Below are 20,230 nucleotides of genomic sequence, written 5' to 3'. Positions count from 1 at the left end.
TCTGAAAAGGAACAGAAATAGGTTCCCTGCTACGAGAGGAACTGCGGAGAAGTGGTTCGCTCGAGGGTCGCGCGCGGTGGCGAGCATGATGTCGAGGGTTGCTAGGGCAACTGTGGCTGCCGACTAGTCTCGCGCCAGCTGACGAGCCGGCACCTAGACGAGACGAGACAGAGATGGCAATGGCGGCTCCTTTGGTTGTGCTGCTGGCGAGCGCCGAAAGACAACGACGCGACGAGAGGCAACGACGCGACGCGTTCGGCATGGCCGAAGAAGAGTTTCGAAGGCATTTTAGGCTCTCCAAAGCCATAGTGCGACGTCTTTGCGATGAGCTGGAAGAACATCTCTGACCTCAAAGATTTCGTGGTGTCGACACTACGATCAAAGTGCTGTGCGCGCTGCGATTTTTTGCCACCGAAAGCTTTCAACAGAGCGTCGGGAATGAAGAAGCGATTGCACTGTCGGAGCCTTTGGTCAGCCGGTTCATTACAGCTGTCGCCAAGGCCATTACGGTTGTGGGCAAAGAAAAAGGATGGGTTAGATTCCCATCCACGACGCAACAGAAAGCCGCCGTCAGCTGCTGGCCCAACACACACGACGCCTTTGCTAGGTAGGGGTGCTCCTCGACAAATGAAACAAGTATTTTGCGCTGCCTCGCTGAAAAATAAGGACCCAGCCGCCTGTCCTTGTGCGATGACATTGTTTCGGTTCCGGCGCGCAAACAAGTCCAAAAAGTAAACAAAGCGAGGCAAATTGTTTGCATAATGTATGGCACACCACCTAGCGACTAAATAAGAAAACAACACAAATAAAATTACAACTCCCAGTAGCCGTCTGCGCCGCAAGCACACATTTATTACTGAAAATTATATTTGCAAGTGTTCTATACAAACCAATGTTTTTTTATCAAACCAGCAACATCCTTCAATTGCTATACCGTCCCCTAAGTACAAACAAAAATGATGACGTGATCTTCCAGCAGACCGCCGCTCGTTGATTGGTTCCCCTCACGCCGCCCCGTTCCACTCTTTCTCCAAGTGACGTAATGCAGACGTAACAGCCAGACCGAACCGGTTCCAAAGCGAACCACTACAGAATACCGCCCCAGTGTTCTTTTGTTGCACTTTATGTGCACATAGGCACAGAGCCGTACCTCGTGATGAACACTGTCCATACACAAAACAGAAGCAAACCAACCGTCAAGGCATCTTCCTACGCACATCGACACCAGCGAATAAAGGATTGCTTTGCTTATATCACACGAACGAGTCCCGCAAGCCTGCGCACGGATGGGATGCCAGTGTCAACCAGCAGCTCCACGAGCGGCAAGCGATGGCAAATGGGAAAGAGCGAATGGAAAGAATGTGATTGAAAGAGTGCAGGAGGGGCTCTTTTGACAGGCACAGTTATTAAAGGAAGCGTTGCTTGAGATGAAGCTGCAAATCTTGAAAGCCTCAAAGAAGTCAGTCAAAGGTTCTAACCGAAGCTCATGCAGTAGAAAATTCTGAAAACCAGAAGCAACGCGATCATGAAGGCTTTTCCGTTGGCCATGCCAACCAATGGAAATGGCGGGCTTCATGCTGCAACACGAAACCAGACAGGGGTTAAACCAACATGGTGGAAGGCGCTGACATTACCGAGTTCTGAGAGCACATTGCTATTGATGATGAAACTGGTCGTGCTTCAATGGAGAAGTTCCCAAGTGCAGATAGTGTTGCCTCATTCTGCGGAAAGATCCCAGATGGAGTGATCGTTATCACGACACACGGTGGTGACGATATTGACAATGGTCCGTCTTTAATACCAACCCCAATGATCACGCAAAGTGCACTGTCGTCGATCAGGTGCCTCATTGATTTAATGCCAGTGTTTGCGCAGCAGCAGCATGCAAGGCACATTGTAGTTGTAAGCCTGACACTCTGCGAAAGCAAGGACTATAGGTGGTGCCCAAACCAGATGTCTAAGGCATGCTTCCGGCTTCTACAATTGCATCCGGCGCATTCAACAAGCAAAAGCATAGCTTTTAAGACCTGCATTTTACATCCAGGAGGCGCCACCCTACACACCATAGATTTAGACACCACCTATTTCAGCATGCCTATGGCTTGACATACTGTTTATAAGTACAAATAAAAGTTATTTTTCACAGCCTACTTTCTACGATGTCTATTCAGTAGTGCGAGTGGCCCATTTGGTTTCGGAGCTACAAAGGTATGTTCAGCAGCTTTTTCTTCTTACAGCAGTCAAGATAGAGTGACGATTGGTTATAGCTATCAGATTGTTCTTTCTTGACATCTTTAAAAGTGGACTGCAGTGTAACTGTCTAAATGAGAAATCAAGTCGCAAGCATCTGAATAGTAGCGAGCAGACTCTTGCTAAAAATAAAGTGCAGTGCCAATGCTCTCACTCTTGGTCATTAAGTCAGAACAGTAATAAGAACCAAGGTGTCATGCTTATGAGATTGAAAAGAGGAAATTATTTGCATATTTTATGCAAAAGTGGGCAAACGAGCCTTTTTTACCTTGCGCATGACTCTCGCATGCAGTCATCTGCTACAGATGACTGCATGCAGAGAGCGTCCTGTATTCAGTCAGAACAGTATTAAGAACCAAGGTGTCATGCTTACGAGATTGAAAAGAGGAAATTATTTGCATATTTTATGCAAAAGTGGGCAAACGAGCCTTTTTTACCTTGCGCATGACTCTCGCATGCAGTCATCTCCTACAGATGACTGCATGCAGAGAGCGTCCTGTATTCTGCTACGTTTGAAAGCTATGCTATGTTTTCAAAACAAAACACACATAACGAAGACACATGAAAACTGTGCAGCCATATTCTTTTCACTGTCATCACTTCTAGAATGGCATGCTTCACAACAGAACAGGGCAAATATCACTGTATGTGAAAATTTTGATCTTTATTTTTTTAGTGGCACGAACATCGAGTGACACTCTTGTTTCTTGTGCAGCACTTCCGGTTCACTTCCCGAGACGACTGGCAAGGAAATTCAAAATAAATCAGAAAAAAATATAGAAAAACAAATAGCACAGTACAAAATTCATGGGTTTCATTATAGATATTATATCAGAGCATAAGTTTAGTTACAAGTTGAGTTACTGAAGTGCCTGGAATAATTAGAATTAATTAGAAATCCCTGAGACAACCAGGGACGAAATTCAAAATAAATCAGAAAATAGAAAAAATAGCACAGTACAACAATCATGGGTTTCATTATAGATATGATATCAGAGCATAAGTTTAGTTACGAGTTGAGTTACTGAAGTGTCTGGAATAGTTAAAATTAATTAGAAATCACTGATTTCCGCACACCAAAGCACGGAATCGTAGACTTTAGAGACCCGCCACGTGAGCACGACTTTGACGAAATTCCTGGAAACCCAGAAGTAGAAAGGGAAGTAATGACGTCACACATAGGAAGGTGGCACAATATTTAACCGGCTAATTAATGGAAAACAGTTGTCCCCAAGTCAGGTCTGTGCTTTGCGTTCGCCTAAAGTCAACCTAAAGAACACCAATGCTGAGGTGTGAGTGCCACTAAGAGACACCTCAGTTAAATATTAGGGTCGCCTACCATTTTTTTTTTTTCACTTTCTTAGTGCTGAAAAAAAAAAAGAAAAAGAGCTTTTAAAATTTTTGCCTAGCCCTTACATCTTTCAATTTAAGTAGAATTACATATACTTCCGTTAGATTATTATTTATTGTTAGATGAACTATATAACTATAATGCCATATTGTATGACAGCTGATGGCCATAAGTGGTTCTTACTCTTGGGATATAGCAAATACTTTTACTGTGCATGTCTTAATTAAACAGAACATGTTTTAAACTACCAAGATTTGTAAGGAATGAGTTAGGCTGCTTTATATTTGAACAGCAGCAACTAATGAGAATTTTGTTGTACAGTTGCCGGAGGGGAGATATATTTAGTTCTTCAAAAAGGGGGCTGTGTTGCTATTATAGGACACATCAGCAATGTTAATAGTGGTGCGTTTTTGAATAATACACTTGTTGAATGTTCAAAAATGCAGTGGTGGGAAACAGTAGTTAATAACAAAAATAAATAGACAAAGTAATGGTGGTATTAGCATGAAAAACGAAGGCAGGAACAGCTAAACACACTGAACATGTAAATCCTCTGTGTCTATTTTTCTTGTCATGCTTTAAAAGCCACTAAGAATGAACAGCAATTAATCCTACCTTCATTTCACATTCGATTGCTTACATGCTTGAACTGCGGATGCTTGTTATTACCTACAGTTTTCTCGAGAGGTAACGATGTTTTCCAATCACCTTTTGATATCAAAATCCATGAAAAAGACTGATAAACATTCTGCTTATCCCAAATGTTCTCATGCACTATGCCCAATTCATAAATCTTTGTACAAGTTTCTTACAAGTTTTCTTTTTGAGCAGTAAATTAATTGTCATAGAACACTTCTTAACAACCTACCTTTTCTTGCACTTACTTCAGCTTGTCAAAAGGCTCTTGATGACCACATTAAAAACAATTACAAGCCCTGAAGTTTTTTAAGAGGGCATAGGCTACTATGAGTGCGAGTTTGCTGATACTGTCACATTGTAGTGATGGTCAAAAACCACTAATGGCACAATGCAAGTCTCGAAACTAGCTGTTTATCGGGTGAACCTGTTCCCAGCCAAACAAGTAATACTCGGCACAATGATTGCACAAGCACACTGCACACCATGTTGCCCGATGCTGTCACTCTCTAGTAAGCATGTTGAAACAAAAAAATGACTCAATCCAGTTTGAATAGTAAGGAGTAATATCCATTTTATTTAAGAAGAAAACAGAAGGAAGGTGTTAGCAAAATGCACAGCAAAAAAAAAAATGTTAAAACCCATTCCAAATTGAGTCGAACATATTCAGATACGAATGGAAAGGAGATGCATACATAAGTAAATATTTTTGAATATGAGCTATTTCTATCAACTGATAGCAAGCTCATCGGCATGAGGCCTGAACTTTGTCACAACTAAGATTCTCTCTCAGCAGCTGAGAAGTCATCCTCAACTGTCCTGACATACTCTCAGCCCGTACACAACATATCAGGGTTGGATTTCACTGCTTTAAAGAGTTCATTTTGCTTTGGATGAAGGACACCTGCATCTCGGCGTCAGCCAACACTGTTTTTTGAGCTCAATCTTCTTCAAGGAGGCGGCGTCACGCTTCCTTTCCCGTTAATTCCTCAGTGCGTCGGTTCTTTCTGTTCTCATCCTCCTTCTGCCACGCTTTCATCCCATGGATCATTTGAAGCATCCTCTTGGTCAGTTCTACAGTCAACATCCGCTTTTTTGGACTCCCTAGGGGCCGCAAGAACATCCGAAAAATCGGGCAGTCCGAAAAAAATTAATGCATGTCTTTAATTGCCCTTAAAGGAAGACTAAAGGTTAATATTAAGTCAACGTGGACTGTTGAAATACCATCCCAGAAGCCTCGAAACGCTTGTTTCGTGTGAAGAAGAGACTTATTTTAAGAGAAAGTGCATTCTGAAGCGTCCGTGTACCTCTGGCACAGTTCAAATCACCCGCCCTCCGATCGAGGAGTATTGACATCATGGTCTCATAGTGACGTTGCGCCATCGGTGAGTAAAACGGCTCCCGCAGACGGCGCTACGGCTTTTCTGCACAAAACGCAAACATGCGGCCAGAAATAGAGCCAAGACAGAGCCAACAGCAGCGCGAAAGCGGAACTATGGTGGCTAGTGGAAGGGAAAGCGCACGACGATAAGCTGGTTCTTTTATTTTATGACACCAACTTCGATGCTCGTTGCAATGGATGACCCTGACAACGACACATTAGCTCGCAATGCTGGGCTCGAGTTCAGTGATTTAAGCACTGATGAACGTGACCTGCTGTTGAGAGCTCGCGCTGCTGGCATCGTTGCGTACTACTACGATGACGGCCTGCTTTGAAAGGCACTTCATGCGACTTCAGTAAGTCGGCGTTGAACTCGTAATCCTCAGGACGAAAGTGCAGTGAACACACTACGTGATTTTTCGGCTCTTTGCCAGCACGCTGTGGCAGAGGTACGGCACTTAACCCCTTCGAACGGAGAGGTTCCCTCGTTGGCACACAGTGATAAGTAACGTTGGATTCGCCGCTGCAACTGCCCTTGGCCAAGTTCAGCGGACCGCTCGCGCATCCCACGACATCACATGGACGTGGCATTCTCGCTGCTTGTTCAAAATGCAAGTTTCGTGAGCCAGCAGAACCAGCGCAGCACGATGCGATAACGAAACCTTTCGATCACTCATACTATTTGAGGGTAACGTCAAAATGTTATTTTTTCTTAGAATCGAATAGAAGTAGACAAGTAGCATTTTCTTCCGTCTTATAATCTAATGAAATGATCTTTTTAATACGAGTAGTTGAGTACTAGTGCCATAAATTATGATGAGGAGTGCTTTCGTCATCGGGCTAGTACCGATATGTCGCTGGGGCGTCTCAAATCGTGTCATGCATTTACCTCAATTTCTCAGTTACTAAAGCTCTGTTCGCAATTATATTGACGCCTTAGACGTTCTAGAGCATTGCTTTATCACTTTAACTTGGCTTTCTGGTAACCTTTAGTGTCCCTTTAAGGGACAAAATTGCCCCAGGCACGTCTGAAAAAGCTCTTAAGGCCTGCAGTACATGCATATCGGTGCTCATACTGTGACAGGAGACAGGGGTGCACGCGTGTATAATTAAGGAATACATACTGTGTTCCGTGACAACCGCCCTTTCCCACGCTTGTTATGCTTCACCGCCTAACACTGCTGTATTAGGCGAAGCTAACTTTTGAAGACTGGCATTACGCAACACGCTGTGCTCTGCGAGCTTCGAAGCCAATCGCGAGGATTACAAATGCGGAGTCGGTGCCATTGCTGACAGCGACAAAGTCTTTCAATGAAAAACACAGCACCGCACGGTAAGAAGCTTAATAGCGAACGTAGAATCAGCTAGGCCTAACGTTGCCGCGGCGGTGGCTACGGCTGCCAGTGGATCTGCGTGCAAGAGTGCCAGTTCGAGGCGGCGAGATAATCAAAATGGCGGCGGAGGTGGCTTTGATTTACGACCTAATGTATATATATATGTATATATATACAGTAGGTCATGCTTTGATTAATGTCATTTCCGACCTGCAGTCAGGTCAACATACATTGACTATATGGAGTACGTGGTGGTGCCGCAAAGCCGTGCGAATTGTCGGGCATGTCCGAAAAATCGGGCATCTGGAAAATCGGTCGTTAAGAGGAAGCTTTAGCTCGAGTGTTCCTATCTAAATACATGTAAAAGGAGAATTCGCTTTTCTCGGCAACCACTGCACCAAATTTGACGAGGTTTGTTGCATTTAAAAGAAAGACAAAATCTAGGGACTGTTGGTTTCGAATTTTTGAGTTAGGTTGTCAATTTGTAACTAAAAATTGGCAAAAATAGAAAATTTTCGAAAAACGAAACTATCAAGTTTACAGCTCTGTAACTCAATGAAAAATGATAATACAATTCTGTGAGTTGCAGCTAATAGTACATATAAAGTGGACAAAATTGACATGTTACACATGAATATAAAAAATTTAGTAATATGGAAATGCAACTTTTGCAGAACCCCTGTAACCAGCGTAAGAAATTCACGTAAGGTGTAAAATGACATATCGAATTTGTCCGCTTTGAATTATCTAATACAGAACCGCGATATCTGTTTTTGATGCAGAGCTATGAATTTGTAAACTTCGTACTTCTATTTTTCTCATACGGTCAAATATTTGAAAATGTTTTTAACAAAATTCAAGCTCTATACCGAAATTCCGCTTCCAATAGTCACTAGAATTTAATTTTATCTCTCAGATGCAACAAATTTCCTTAATATCGGTCCAGGGATTATCTCAGAAAAACGTTTTTGCGTTTTACGTGTATATGAATAGGGCACGTCAGAGTTGGGCCCGAGCTAAAGCTTCCTCTTACCTACTCTGGCAATACATCATGCCGATGACACGGCGTCAATGACTATTCGTTGCGATTCCTGTTACTGGAGCCAGCATTAACACGACTTTCGTTCCCTTTCAATAAAGTTACAGCTAAATTTCCCTGATAGAAGCACGAATTCCCCGAGTTTTCCCTAAGTATTTTAAAGACTATTCAAATTCCCTGAGAATTCCCGGTTCCCAGTTGGTAGACACCCTGGGTATTCCAGATTGCATCGAACATTGTGGTGTCAGCTGTGCGTCCTTCATTGTTTCTTGATGCACAAGTGAGCAAGTTGTCATGCTTCTTCAGCACACTGGAGGTAGGTGGCAATGTTAAGATTGTGTTCACCGGTGATGTGTGGCAGCATTACATTGAGAGTTGTCATCAGGTTCCTTCTGTAAACCACTTGAACGGCATGATCTGCGTTGTTTCTTGCACTGTCATGCTGCAAGCGAAGATTACGCATGGACGGACTGCATCCCAGGTCTTGTGTTCGACATAGATTTACATCGCTAACATGTTGGCAATGGTCTTGTTTAGTCATTGTGTAAGGCCATTCGCCTGCAAGTGGTGGGCAATGGTCCTGCGGTGGCTTGTCTGGCTATACTATTGTAGGATGGCTCGAGTAAGCTTTGCTGTAAAAACTGTTCCTCTGTCGATGATGAGGATTTCCGTCGCATCATGCTGTACCTGGAAAAGATCATCCAGATCTGCTGGAATGGTCGGCAAGGGGGTTCAATAGGCTGCAGCAATCCTGCTGGTCTTGTTAACAAGGTGGCGTCTTTTGCTGCTGACAATCTCAGCAGCTCTTGATGTAGTGAGCGACGTTGGCAGCGAGATGTGGCCAGTAATATTTCTTCTGTATCCTTGAGAGCGTGAAGGAGAACCCAAGGTGCCTAGCCTAGCGGCTGGGTCGTCATGCAGGGAGTGGGGAACTTCTGGCTGCAGTGCTGATGGCACAAGAAGGTAGTGGGTGCTTGCTGGCGAGAAGCTTTTCGCAAGGACACCACTTTGCAAGAAAAATGAGGAAAATCCTCACCTAAATACCCTTGCGACAATGTTGGTCTTGCCTTTCAAGTACTCAGCAAGGCTTCTTAGCTCCGTGTCTGCTCGCTGCTATTTAATGAAGTCGTCTGTACTTATTGTTCCCAAGAAGGTGTCCTCTCTTGGTCGTCCTGCAGTGGCAGGTCGATGGAGGCACGAGACAGGCAATTGGCATATCAGTGTTTCCATCCAGACTTGTAAATTACGGTGATGCCAAAGTCTTGCAGCCTTAAGCTCCATCATGCAAGGCAGCCTGAAGGGTCCTTTAAATTTACCAGCTAACACGATGCGTGGTTGTCGCTTAAGACTTTGAAAGGCCTACCGTACAGGTAAGGCCATATTTTTGCAGTAGCCTAATGATGGTGAGGCCTTCCTTTTCGGTCAAAGAATAATCTGCTTCAACTTTTGACATCGGCATCTTTGCCGAAGTGTGCAAGTACTAGCGGTAACTGCAGGTGTCGTTTGAGTTCATGAAATGATTTCACTTGTGGTATTTCCTACTTGAACTCGACATCACATTTCGTTAGATGGGTCAATGACACGGCAATGAGTGAAAGGTCCTTGACAAAGCACCTGGAACAGGCACACAGGCCAAGAAATCCGTGCTGAAGTTTTTTAAGAGGTCATAGGCTGCGATGCATTTCGGTATGCTGACACCATCCTCTGTCTGAAATGCTGCCAAGCTTCTGAAGTGTGGTTACAACTCAAATTACTTTCGATTCTTCCTTACAAGAGGGCAAGATATACACATGTAAATTACCGTGAATTAGTGTTCAAGATATAGAAACAACATAGGAAGCAGTCATCAGCAGTTTTTGCTTCTATATGTAGCTGGTATTATTATCGACCAGATCACAGAGACTGTATTTACACAATCCATTCTGCATTTCTTATCACATCCACAGAGCCAAGTGGCTGATCCCGATGACAATGGTGACATCCCAGCGAACTACAGAAAGCAAAAGTAATAGAAATGAAAATGAATTATTGCAAAATACCGTCCCAAGTGTATGAATTCAATGTTGGGAAGTATGCCAAACCAACTAGCAGCATCTTGCCAATATCCCTAGATATTGTCATAAAGACGTCAATTCCCTTAGTTCCTTTCAAAAACCATATTTTTAGAAATAGATCCCCACGGTCGGGATCACTGTCTCTGCAGATCTGAAGTTCCAGCATGTCATGGTCAATAAGTTGCTGGCCAATCCTTCAGACCTGCTCGATTATTTGAACATCCAGCATCCCCCCTTCCTAATGTAAATGGCAAATGAAGCTTGCACTCAATTTTTCGAACATGATCTGCATGAACGATGTCACAAAAATGGCATCCATGAAGAAAGTTGGTACAATTAAGGTTGACCCTCATACTCTTGCTTTCGCTCACGAGGTGATGTGTCAGCTTTCAGAGAGCCATGACATTTCAGTCTGCTGCAGCCCCAATTTATGGCCACCATAGATTGTGGCTTCACAAGAGATCACTCACCAGTGAACACCTTTAACAGAACGGATAGCAATCGCCACCCTGTCTATGCAAAGCCACTTCCTCACATATTCATAAGTACATAAGCTGTTTCAGCAGTGACATTTCTGTATTGTGAACAAGGTGCCCATAGAGGCACTGAAACGTCAATTTCATTGTTGGTCAACGTCAAGATTTATAATTGTTATAACAGTAGGTAGTGGAAGCCCCAGGGCTGCAGTGAATATTTTGCTTTTAATACAACTCAAAGTTTTATGCTATTCGGCCTTGCAAGTAGTAAACATGCTGGTGCGTTGATTATTTCACGGTCAGAGATCATCACACAGCAAGCACAGTGCATTCCGTTTGGTGACACTGCTGCTTCATTCTGTGAATAAGCAGCGACAGCACACTGACCTTAGAAAGATTATGCTTGATACAAAGGAAGTTGTAGCAGTAAGAAAACAAACAGACATCTCTATTCAACTAACATGCCTGAAAAATCGTCGAAAAGCAGCGTTTAGCGGCCTGGTGTAGCAGTGAACTTTATACGTTTGAGAACAGAAAGAATGAAGAGACAGAAAGTTCAATGAAAGTTCATCCTATTTAGCTTACTATTTAGGGGGGGACGCCGCACTGCATTGTTTTCGGAGCTCATCCAGAGAAGGACCAATGTATCCGTCTTTGCGGGAGCACCCGAGTCTTCATCTGAAAGTAGCGCAAGACATCAAAACGCTACAACGAAGGTATAACAAAGGACGTGCGTGCAACCTGATCAAAAAGGTTGCGCAAAAAAAAAAAAAAGATAAAGTATTGCATCAAAATTTGAATCGGCGGTTCCGTCTTTCACCGCAGGTTTAAACTATGCATAAACACCATGCACTGACTGCGAAACCCTTCGTTTATAACTAGGAGAAACACCCAAAGCACAACAACAATAACATACAATTCTACAGCGTGTTAAACCACGCAGACATGGCCCCACCCGGTGTATAGTAGCACTTTAGTTACCGAACCTACCCGACTGCTTGGAGCTTGACGCCTCGCGATGGGCCATGGTGGTGATGTCTATTCAGGAACTGAAGACCACTCTGCTAGGCTACGGGCAGATAAAAGTGTTTTTAGGTGTGTGAGGAAACAAATAAAAAATCAATTTGACGATGAATAAGAGTACTAGCCAGTATACCTGCAGAGCGGCGCCAGAATGTGTGCAGAACGTCAGTTAGTTCCATATTATGATTCAACCGAACCGCGACAAGCCGACTGCAATACTTGCTTTCAAAGTAAACAATTCTGTGAGCTTGCAAGCCAATCGCTTGAATATTACCTCACCAGAACGTAACACAGGTAAAGAATGGTCAATAGAATAAGCTGATCATAGGCTGTATCACACATTTATGCCAATAGTCTACAATGCATATTTGCCGGTGCAACTAAACTTCGAAACGGCACGGTCAAATAACAGAAATGACAAGACGCGCGAGAGATACTGGTCATCGCACTTTTCGTTCGATTGTCATTGCCTGTAATGGTGCTGTGCCATGCATTGCCTAAACGATTCCAATAGCTACAGTCACGTCAAAAATTAGCGCGTAACAAGTGCGCGCTGCCACAAGCGCAGACGCAAATCCGCAAGAACATGTTCCATTTCGCGTTTTACGCACACTTTTACGTGCGCGACCAACTTTACAAAGATAAACCTGTCATATCGCTACCAAAGCCGCCCAAGAGCGAGCGCAAAAAATCAACAACGTTGTGCTATGAAATCAACCGCTAGGGGTACTGCTTGCAATGTATTGTAAAAAAAAAAGCTATTTAATAACTTTACGCGCGTTTGGTATTCTTAGCATGCAATATTTAAATTATTAAGTTATTTTAGCTTTAATTTAGGTTTATAGGAATACATCTGGTAAACATTTGCATACGTACCACCGTGGCCCCTGAACATACCACGGGGCGGCGAGGCGGCTTCAGAACTCCAAAATGGCGGGAAAGACAAACAAGCAAGCATGCAAGCATGCAAGCAAGCAAGCAAGTGACCAGACAGAGAGAAAGCAGAGGGTTAGGTGGTTGGACTGAGTATTGAGTGATCTTAGCCTTTATTTTTCTTTATTTACGTATTCTCTCCTTGGTATTGCCCCTATCAGCCTAGGCTGATGTCCAAGGACTCCCCAGAGAGGGTTTTTTCTGCTTGGACGGTGTCTATTCCCACTCGTGGATACATTTGAATTTCTTCCTACGCAGCGGTGTAACCAGCATCCCCGTGGCAGTTGTTCCCTCGAATGGAGGCTTCGTCAGATTGAATAACCATCAGGCTATCTAGGAGGATCTTTAAGCTCCTGCTCCATTGTACCAAACCATCACGGACGTAAGGCAGTTTGACCGTGGAGGCATTGTTTGTAGGTCGCCATACCAGACATGTGTTACGGATTTACTCGTGTGCACATCTTTCGCAGCCATTCCTGCGAGTATATTTATCCCTACTCACCTCACGTGCGTTGTGGCCGAGACCCGAGCCAACACCTCGTACTACTGTACGAAGTGTTGACTCGGGTCCAAATCCGTCAGAAACATTGGAAAAGTTAGCTGCGGCTGGCGTGACTGCCGTACATCGTTGTAATCGAATCGTAGAAAGCAACGGCCAGTTTACGAACAGAACCAGACTGATAGCCACTTTTTCTGGCACTTCCTGCCTATCAAAGATCAAGGTATGGCCCTTTGTATTCAGAGAATAGGCACTTGCGACGCGTCCTCTTCAATGTTGCAAGTGCTGGCGGTTTGGTCATAGTGTTGGCGGGTGTAAATTAAGCCAACGATGCTGCACATGCGGGCAAAGTCACGCTCCAAGTGACTGTACGTCCCAAAACGAGCCATGCTGCCTCTGTGATAGAAACCATCCAGCTCAAACGGTTCTTTTCAGGCCCAAGAACTACAGGTGCTTGAAGTTATGGACAAAATACATTGCTCCAGAAGAGAAGCTATACATATTGTGAAAGAAAACATTTGGCTATGCTGGAGTTGCAGCTAAACAGGATACAGTACCTGACTTATCCCTTACTGCAACTATAGAAAATGCTGTTCAAGAGGCCATTGGTAAAGCGTAGCACAGGTTATTTCTTTGCAAATAGATACCTAATGCAAGCTACTGGGGGCGTATTCTGCGACGATCTCTTTGGCGATACCATCGCCTTCGTGTTACGTAGTGCTCAACCAGATGGCAATTCTGTCATCTCGGAATACGTCCTCTGGGCTATGCCCTGTAGCAACTCGGCTCATACGTTCGGGACAACTCTCTGGCTACGGGAAGAGGGAATACTCGGAAAGAGGGAGATGGCTATCTCTGGAGATGGTACAGCGTCTACTAGTTCCCGTTCTGCTCACTCTGCTTCTGACAACCAATGAAAGACAGCACAATGCTCAGGCTCAAATAAAAGTTATGTCGACCAACAGTGAGGATTCTTCCTCATTACCTCATTCGAAGTCTAAGAAATGCCAGTCGAAGTTTACTTTGGATAAAAGTGTATCAAAGAGGCCCATTTCGACTGCAGCACCTTCATCATAGGATTGTTGAAGGTGCTGCAGTGGAACTGTCAGTCAGTATTTTCAGCTTCTGTAGATCTGTTTTCTCTTACTGACCAACTTGATCCGTATATATAATAATATTACAGGAAACTTCGTTGACAACGGAGGAAAACTTTCATTAAAAATTTTAGATTTTTTTCGGCTAGACCACCCTACAAGAGGTGGTGGACTAAATATATTTATTTCTGCTAATATATGTCCTAAAGCTAAAATTTTATTTGATGTGATGCATCGCGAGTGTGAAATTCTGGTTATAGAACTCGATCTTCCTGCATGTTGCCCGTTTTATATTGTAAATACTTATTTTTCTTCTGGTCTGCAGGACACCCGCTTTCTTGATAGTGTTCTAGTTAGCTGTGAGTGTGATGTTTTACTTGCCTGAGATTTCAATTCATATCATGTTTCATGGCGTTTGAAGACAGATTCATGTGCTAACTGCTTGTAGCATTGGTCATTAGACAAACTTTCTTGTACAAATTATTGATCAAATATATTTCTGCATGGCCAAAATCACCCTGCAATCGACCTCGCATTCTCTAATAATGACCATGTTCCACTATTCTTTAAAATTGCCTGCTCTATTATAACCACCCGCCGTGGCTGCTTTGTGGCCATGGTGTTCGGCTGCTAAGCACGAGGTCGCGGGATTGAATCCCGGCTACAGTGGCCATATTTCGATGGGGGCTAAATGCGAAAACGCCTATGTCCTTAGATTTAGGTACGCATTAAAGAACTTCAGGTGGTCCAAATTTCCGGAGTCCCTCACTGCGGCGTGCCTCACAATCGGATCGTGGTTTTGGCACGTAAAACCCCATAATTTTTTCTATTATAACCAGGGATGACCAAGTTTGATCTTTTGTAAACTACATTACCTTCAAGAAGTCTTCGCGGTCTGTGATTTTGTCCCTGTCTGATGCTTCCAATGAACAAGAAATAAAGATTATTTGTTCTGCTCTTGAAAAGTTTAGCAAGAAATTGGAATTTGCAGTTAGATCTAGTAACGGTTACACTAGCAGCCCTTGGTAGAACACTTACTGTTCACATGGTTATAGAAGGAAAGCAGCCTGGAAAAAGTTGTTACATAACCAGTGTCCAAAAAATTGGAGTGATTACAAATTCTACAGAGCTATATTTAAAGATACAGCTTCCAAAGCAGAAGACAACTATGAATGCAAACATTTAGGTTTTCTATCAAAATCTAAAAACAAGCATGCACTTTTCTATTTTCTTTGTAGAAGAACAGTATTTCTGCCTTCAAGTAACATTGGCTCAATGATTTTCACTGGAGAAGAAATGACGCAGATGTTAGAAGAAATCGCAAAGGGTCTAGAGAGTAGATTCATTTCTTTGTTGTCTCCATGTACCAAGTTATGAATCCAGTCAGATCATCTTACTGGGATCACTATGTTGGAACTGGCTAAGGCAGTGGAAAGTCTGCCACATTCCGCCCCTGGTGCTGATGTAGTAAGTGCAAAAATGCTAAGAATTTTATTCAAGGAGTCCTCAGATGACCTGTTAGACGTAGTAAACTATTCTACTCAATTTTCGTAGACACCTTCCAGTTGGAAAGTCGCGAAAATTATTCTGGTTCTTGAAAATAATGGTGAAGCATTCACATCTGACAATATTTGACCAATTGCTCTAACTTCTAAGTTGGTTAAATTAATAGAAAGTATCCTGAATGTTCGTCTTATGAAACTATTAGAGGACAAAGAGGCAGTCAGCTCTTGCCAAACTGAATTTAGATCTGATTGTTCCATTTGGCACACTCATGTGGACTTGGAGAGCCAGATAAAGCTAGCACGATGCAAGAAACAAATTGCAGGTCAAGTAATTTCAGATATATCAAAAGCCTGTGATAGTGCAGAACACAAAGTTTTATTGAATCGATTAACAAACCTTGATTTCCCAAAATATATAATAAAATGGTCTAGTGAGTGTTTAACTGCGCGGGGACGATCTACTTTCACACCTTTCCCCGATATTGTATTCCCCCTCATGGCTCACGTCTATCCAGCTTCGCCACGTGGCTTTGCACGAGCGGTGGTCGGTGTGGTTGCAGACTAGTACAAAAGGTGGTGGGAGTGTTGTGCTGCTAATGCCACAAAAGGCGGTGTTACTTAGGTGCAAAAGGAAGTAGCCTGTTCCTTTTTTGGCTTGGGGTCAGCGAGCTGCGATGACGTTCCGCATGTGCGCCGACATGCTTTGCAGGACCATCCAGAGAAAGGCTTCAGAGAGGGGCACAGAGATCGACGAACACGATTGTTTGAATGCGACATTGTTCACGTGACTGTACACGTGAACGATAAGGTGCTAGTCAAAGCCAGTGTTCAGCATGGGATCGAACATATTCGCTCGCTATCCAGTCACGATGAGTTGGACTTTTCTATTATGCGAAGCATATTAACGTAGGTTTCGGGCCTTTGCGCGACGCCCGGCGGTGGCCACCATTGACCCTGAAGTGGGTCACGTGACATGACGTCACGTGATGACGTCACACAGGCTGCAGATGGGGCCTCATATCGCGCCGTCGGTCGCCTCCCGGCGGTGGCCACCATTGACCTTCAAGTGACCTCCAAGTAGGTCACGTGACATGACGTCACGTGATGACGTCACACCGGCTGCAGATGGGGCCTCATATCACGCCGTCGGTCGCCTCCCGGCGGTGGCCACCATTGACCCTGAAGTGAGATCACATGATGTGACGTCACGTGATGACGTCACACCGGCTGCAGATGGGGCCTCATATCGCGCCGTCGGACGTCGCCCGGCGGAGGCCTCCACGCTTCGGTTCGCGCCGTCGCGCGCGACGCGGCGGCGCTTCGCATCCACTGGGCTTAACCTTGATAAGCCTCCAATTTTTTTTGTCGTGCACCCGTCGACGTGTTCTATGGGTAGTAATTCGGCTAGCAGGCATTAGTGTATGAAAAATGCAATAAATGCCCTTTTGATTATTTGCACTGCTGTGCTGTTATTCCTTATACGCTCCTGACACTGCCCAGGCGGCGCGTCCGAGCGGCGCTGTGTTGTTATTCCTTATACGCTCCTGACACTGCCCAGGCGGCGCGTCCGAGCGGCGATCGTCAGCGCCACCTGCGGCACCTTCTGTCAAAATTGACACTGACGGACCACGCTACTCACGCTGCCCACGCGGATCTGCCAACGTGATCACATGTTCATGCTTGTTTTGAAACGAACAAATAGGGCAAGTTTTGCTATGTGGTTTCAGACCAATCTTAAGACTGCACGGTCGGGTACGCCCTGCTATTCGTCGTAAAGGGGAAAAGCTCTACGCTGCCGGGCACGTTCACAGCGTGAAAGAAGTCGCCGGTGTGACTGTGCTGGCGAAGTGTCACTCCCAGCAAGGCAAACACAACTGCAGCGTATCTCTGGCCTGAGTACACTCAACTATCATATTATGCTTTGATCAAGCAGCTCAATTGAGTGTGCAAGCATGGCTGAGCTTATTAAGCGTTAGGCGTAGGTGTTCTTATCCAACCATTTGAGTTACTGTAGACAAAATGTGTCCTTCCGTGGTACTGTTTTGACACGCTTGCAAAGCCTCATTTGCTAGGGATGATGGGCGCCATATCTTTTAGAATTATTAAAAGCCTCTTTTAAACAACTTGCACAAAAATGTTTTTAGACTGCTATGTTCTGCCAAGCAACCGCATTACTTTGTTTACACTCTAAAACAAAATCACACCCTTTGGGTTGTATCTTGCACACAACAATAAACATCTGTCTTGTCCGCATTTCCTTTCTTTAACGCTGCGAGCCCGGTACTTCCCAGTAACGAACGGCATGCGCGTTATCAGCATGACATCATTCCTGATAGGAAAGTAGCGGGCGCGGCGTTTTCAAGAAAAGAAACCCAAGCAAGGCAGATGACGATTATTGTTGTGTGGCAAATATACACCCCAAGGGTATACAACTGCCGAAGCACCGGCACGACCTTGAGCCTCTCCGGCCGCCAAGACTCTGGTGACTGTATTCGGCAACCTGGACCCAAGCAGAGCCACATAGCGTGAAGTGCTCAGCGACTCACGCAAGCCAGAACCTGCAGCCACCACGCAGTACGCTTCGTACAGCAAAATAAATAGCTTTAAAAGATATGGACAATTTGCAAAAATATGTAAGTCGGCTGTCCGGCAAGACTCTTTCTCGACCAAAAACTTTAGTCTACTGACTACAATAATTTCTACTGCGATCCTCCAGGGAGGAAGCGCGAGCACAAAACCACGGCCGGCCAGGAAATCTGTAGAGTCGTAGAGCAGGAAGCCCTGCACGGCCGTTGCAGCCTTTGACGCAGCAGTACTGCCGTCCCCACGCTATTTTTTCCTGGGCTGTTCTCGATGTCTTGCACATTTGCCATCGTAAAACAGCGGTGAGAGAATGTTTGCCCGCAGGACGGTGGCGCACGTGTTTCAGAAGTTTCGAATCACACGTGGTCATAACAATACGTGCGCCAGCTGGATTCTACGCCGTCGACTGAAGTTGTATCAGCACAGAACACAGTACCAGAGTTGCGCTTTCGACGCTACAGGTGGCGCGGCCGTCGCCGGGAAACTCCACTGTCAGGAGCGTATAGTGTGAAACCCCACAACCGACAGAAAATTTTATTGCTCTCTGAAAAGTTTTTTTTTTTTTTCGAACAGACATCTACGGTCGCATGGGGTTCCACAAAACGCTGTCACTTCACCTTTATTGTTTAGTATATTACTAAGCTCTATACCCTGTCAGAATGGCATATATACATATTTATATGCAGATGACTGCGTTTTTTGCATCACAATGACGTCCACTCTTTACATAATCGATTGCAAACATACCTGTGTGCCATAGAAAACTAACTGCAGAATATTCACGTGTCCCTTAAGAGGGAGCTTTAGCTCGGGCCCAACTCCAACGCAGCCTATTCAAATGCATGTTAAATGCAAAAACGTCTTTCTGAGATAACCCCTGGACCAATTTTAATGAAATTTCTTGCATTTTAGAGAGAAAGTTAAATTCTAGTGACTGTTGAAAGCGGATTTTCTATTTAGGGCCTGAATTTTGTTAGAAAGATTTTCAAAAATTAGAAGGTTTGAAAACGAGAAGCACGACGTTTACAAATGAATAGCTTTGCATCAAGAAAAGATATCGAGGTTATGTAAACGGCATCCACTAGATCATTGAAAGCGGACAAAGTTGATGTGTCATTCTATATCTTGCGCGAATTTGTTACATTGTGTGCAGGGGTTCTGTGAAAGCTGTATTTCTATATTACTAAATTTCTTGAGAATCATGTGTAACATATCAATTTTGTCCGCTTTAGATGTACTATTAGATGCAATTCACACAATTGTGATAACATTTTTCATTGCTAAATTACAGGGTTGTTGTAAAGTTGATCGTTTCGTTTTCTGAAAATGTTCAACTTTTGTCACTTTTAATAAAAAATTGATGACCTAAATAAAAGATTCGAGAGCTACTGTCACTAGATTGTAAGTTTTTCTTTTAAATGCAACAAACCTCGCCAAATTTGGTGCAGTGGTTGCTGAGAAAAACGCATTCTTCTTTTATGTGTATTTAGCGAGCTAAAGCTTCCACTTAGTATGAGAAAATGCTCAATTATAGTTTTTCATTTAAGGGATCAAATACATATAAACCTTAGCTACCACCTGCAAAATATTTCTCAGTTGGACTCGGTAAAATACCTGTGCATAATACCGCAGATAATACATAACCAGCTGAGTTGGCGCATGCACATGGAATATATAAGTAAAAAAAATGCAGCAGATCAAACAAGTCGGAATCTATATACAGCGAAGCTTTGTGCAAGTGCTCAGTTGGACTCCAAAATACTTGTGCATAATACCACAGATAATACATGATAACCACTTTCATAGATTCGTATGGGTGCCTGGTCACAAAGGATCAGTTATGAATTAGCAGACAGCTTGGCTAGAGCGGCTGTGGTCCAATTCTCCCTATCCTTCCAGTATCAGCTTCAATACCTGCTACAAGGTTCAGGAGATGTGCCATCATGCAAGACTTTTGGAACCTGTTGTTAACAAATTTAACTGATTACCGGCACCTCTTATTTCCTTGGAGCAGAAACTTATGCCATATTAGAAAAGTTGAAGTCCTGCTTAGCAAATTTTGATGTTGAATA

General features: G+C 43.9%; 1 protein-coding gene across 2 annotated transcripts in view; it reads right to left on the bottom strand.

The window, feature by feature from the left end:
* The window catches only part of LOC129380070 (uncharacterized), a 141,307-nt gene extending 129,007 nt beyond the window's left edge, over nucleotides 1-12,300 (bottom strand). Inside the window, exons 1-3 of one of the 2 annotated variants that reach the window (XM_055073945.2) lie at nucleotides 11,678-12,300; nucleotides 11,512-11,590; nucleotides 11,107-11,199 (exon numbers count right to left, since the gene is read on the bottom strand). In XM_055073945.2, coding sequence (XP_054929920.1) covers nucleotides 11,107-11,199; nucleotides 11,512-11,548 — 130 coding nt within the window. In that variant the 5' untranslated portion in view covers nucleotides 11,549-11,590; nucleotides 11,678-12,300. The remainder of the gene's footprint in view (nucleotides 1-11,106; nucleotides 11,200-11,511; nucleotides 11,591-11,677) is intronic. The other variant, XM_050183262.3, reaches the window with a different exon arrangement.
* Between the last annotated feature and the right edge of the window lie 7,930 nt (nucleotides 12,301-20,230).

The sequence above is a fragment of the Dermacentor andersoni genome, chromosome 4 (assembly GCF_023375885.2).
Source record: "Dermacentor andersoni chromosome 4, qqDerAnde1_hic_scaffold, whole genome shotgun sequence".
NCBI classification, from domain to species: domain Eukaryota; kingdom Metazoa; phylum Arthropoda; class Arachnida; order Ixodida; family Ixodidae; genus Dermacentor; species Dermacentor andersoni.
This window is presented reverse-complemented; position numbering and strand designations above follow the sequence as displayed.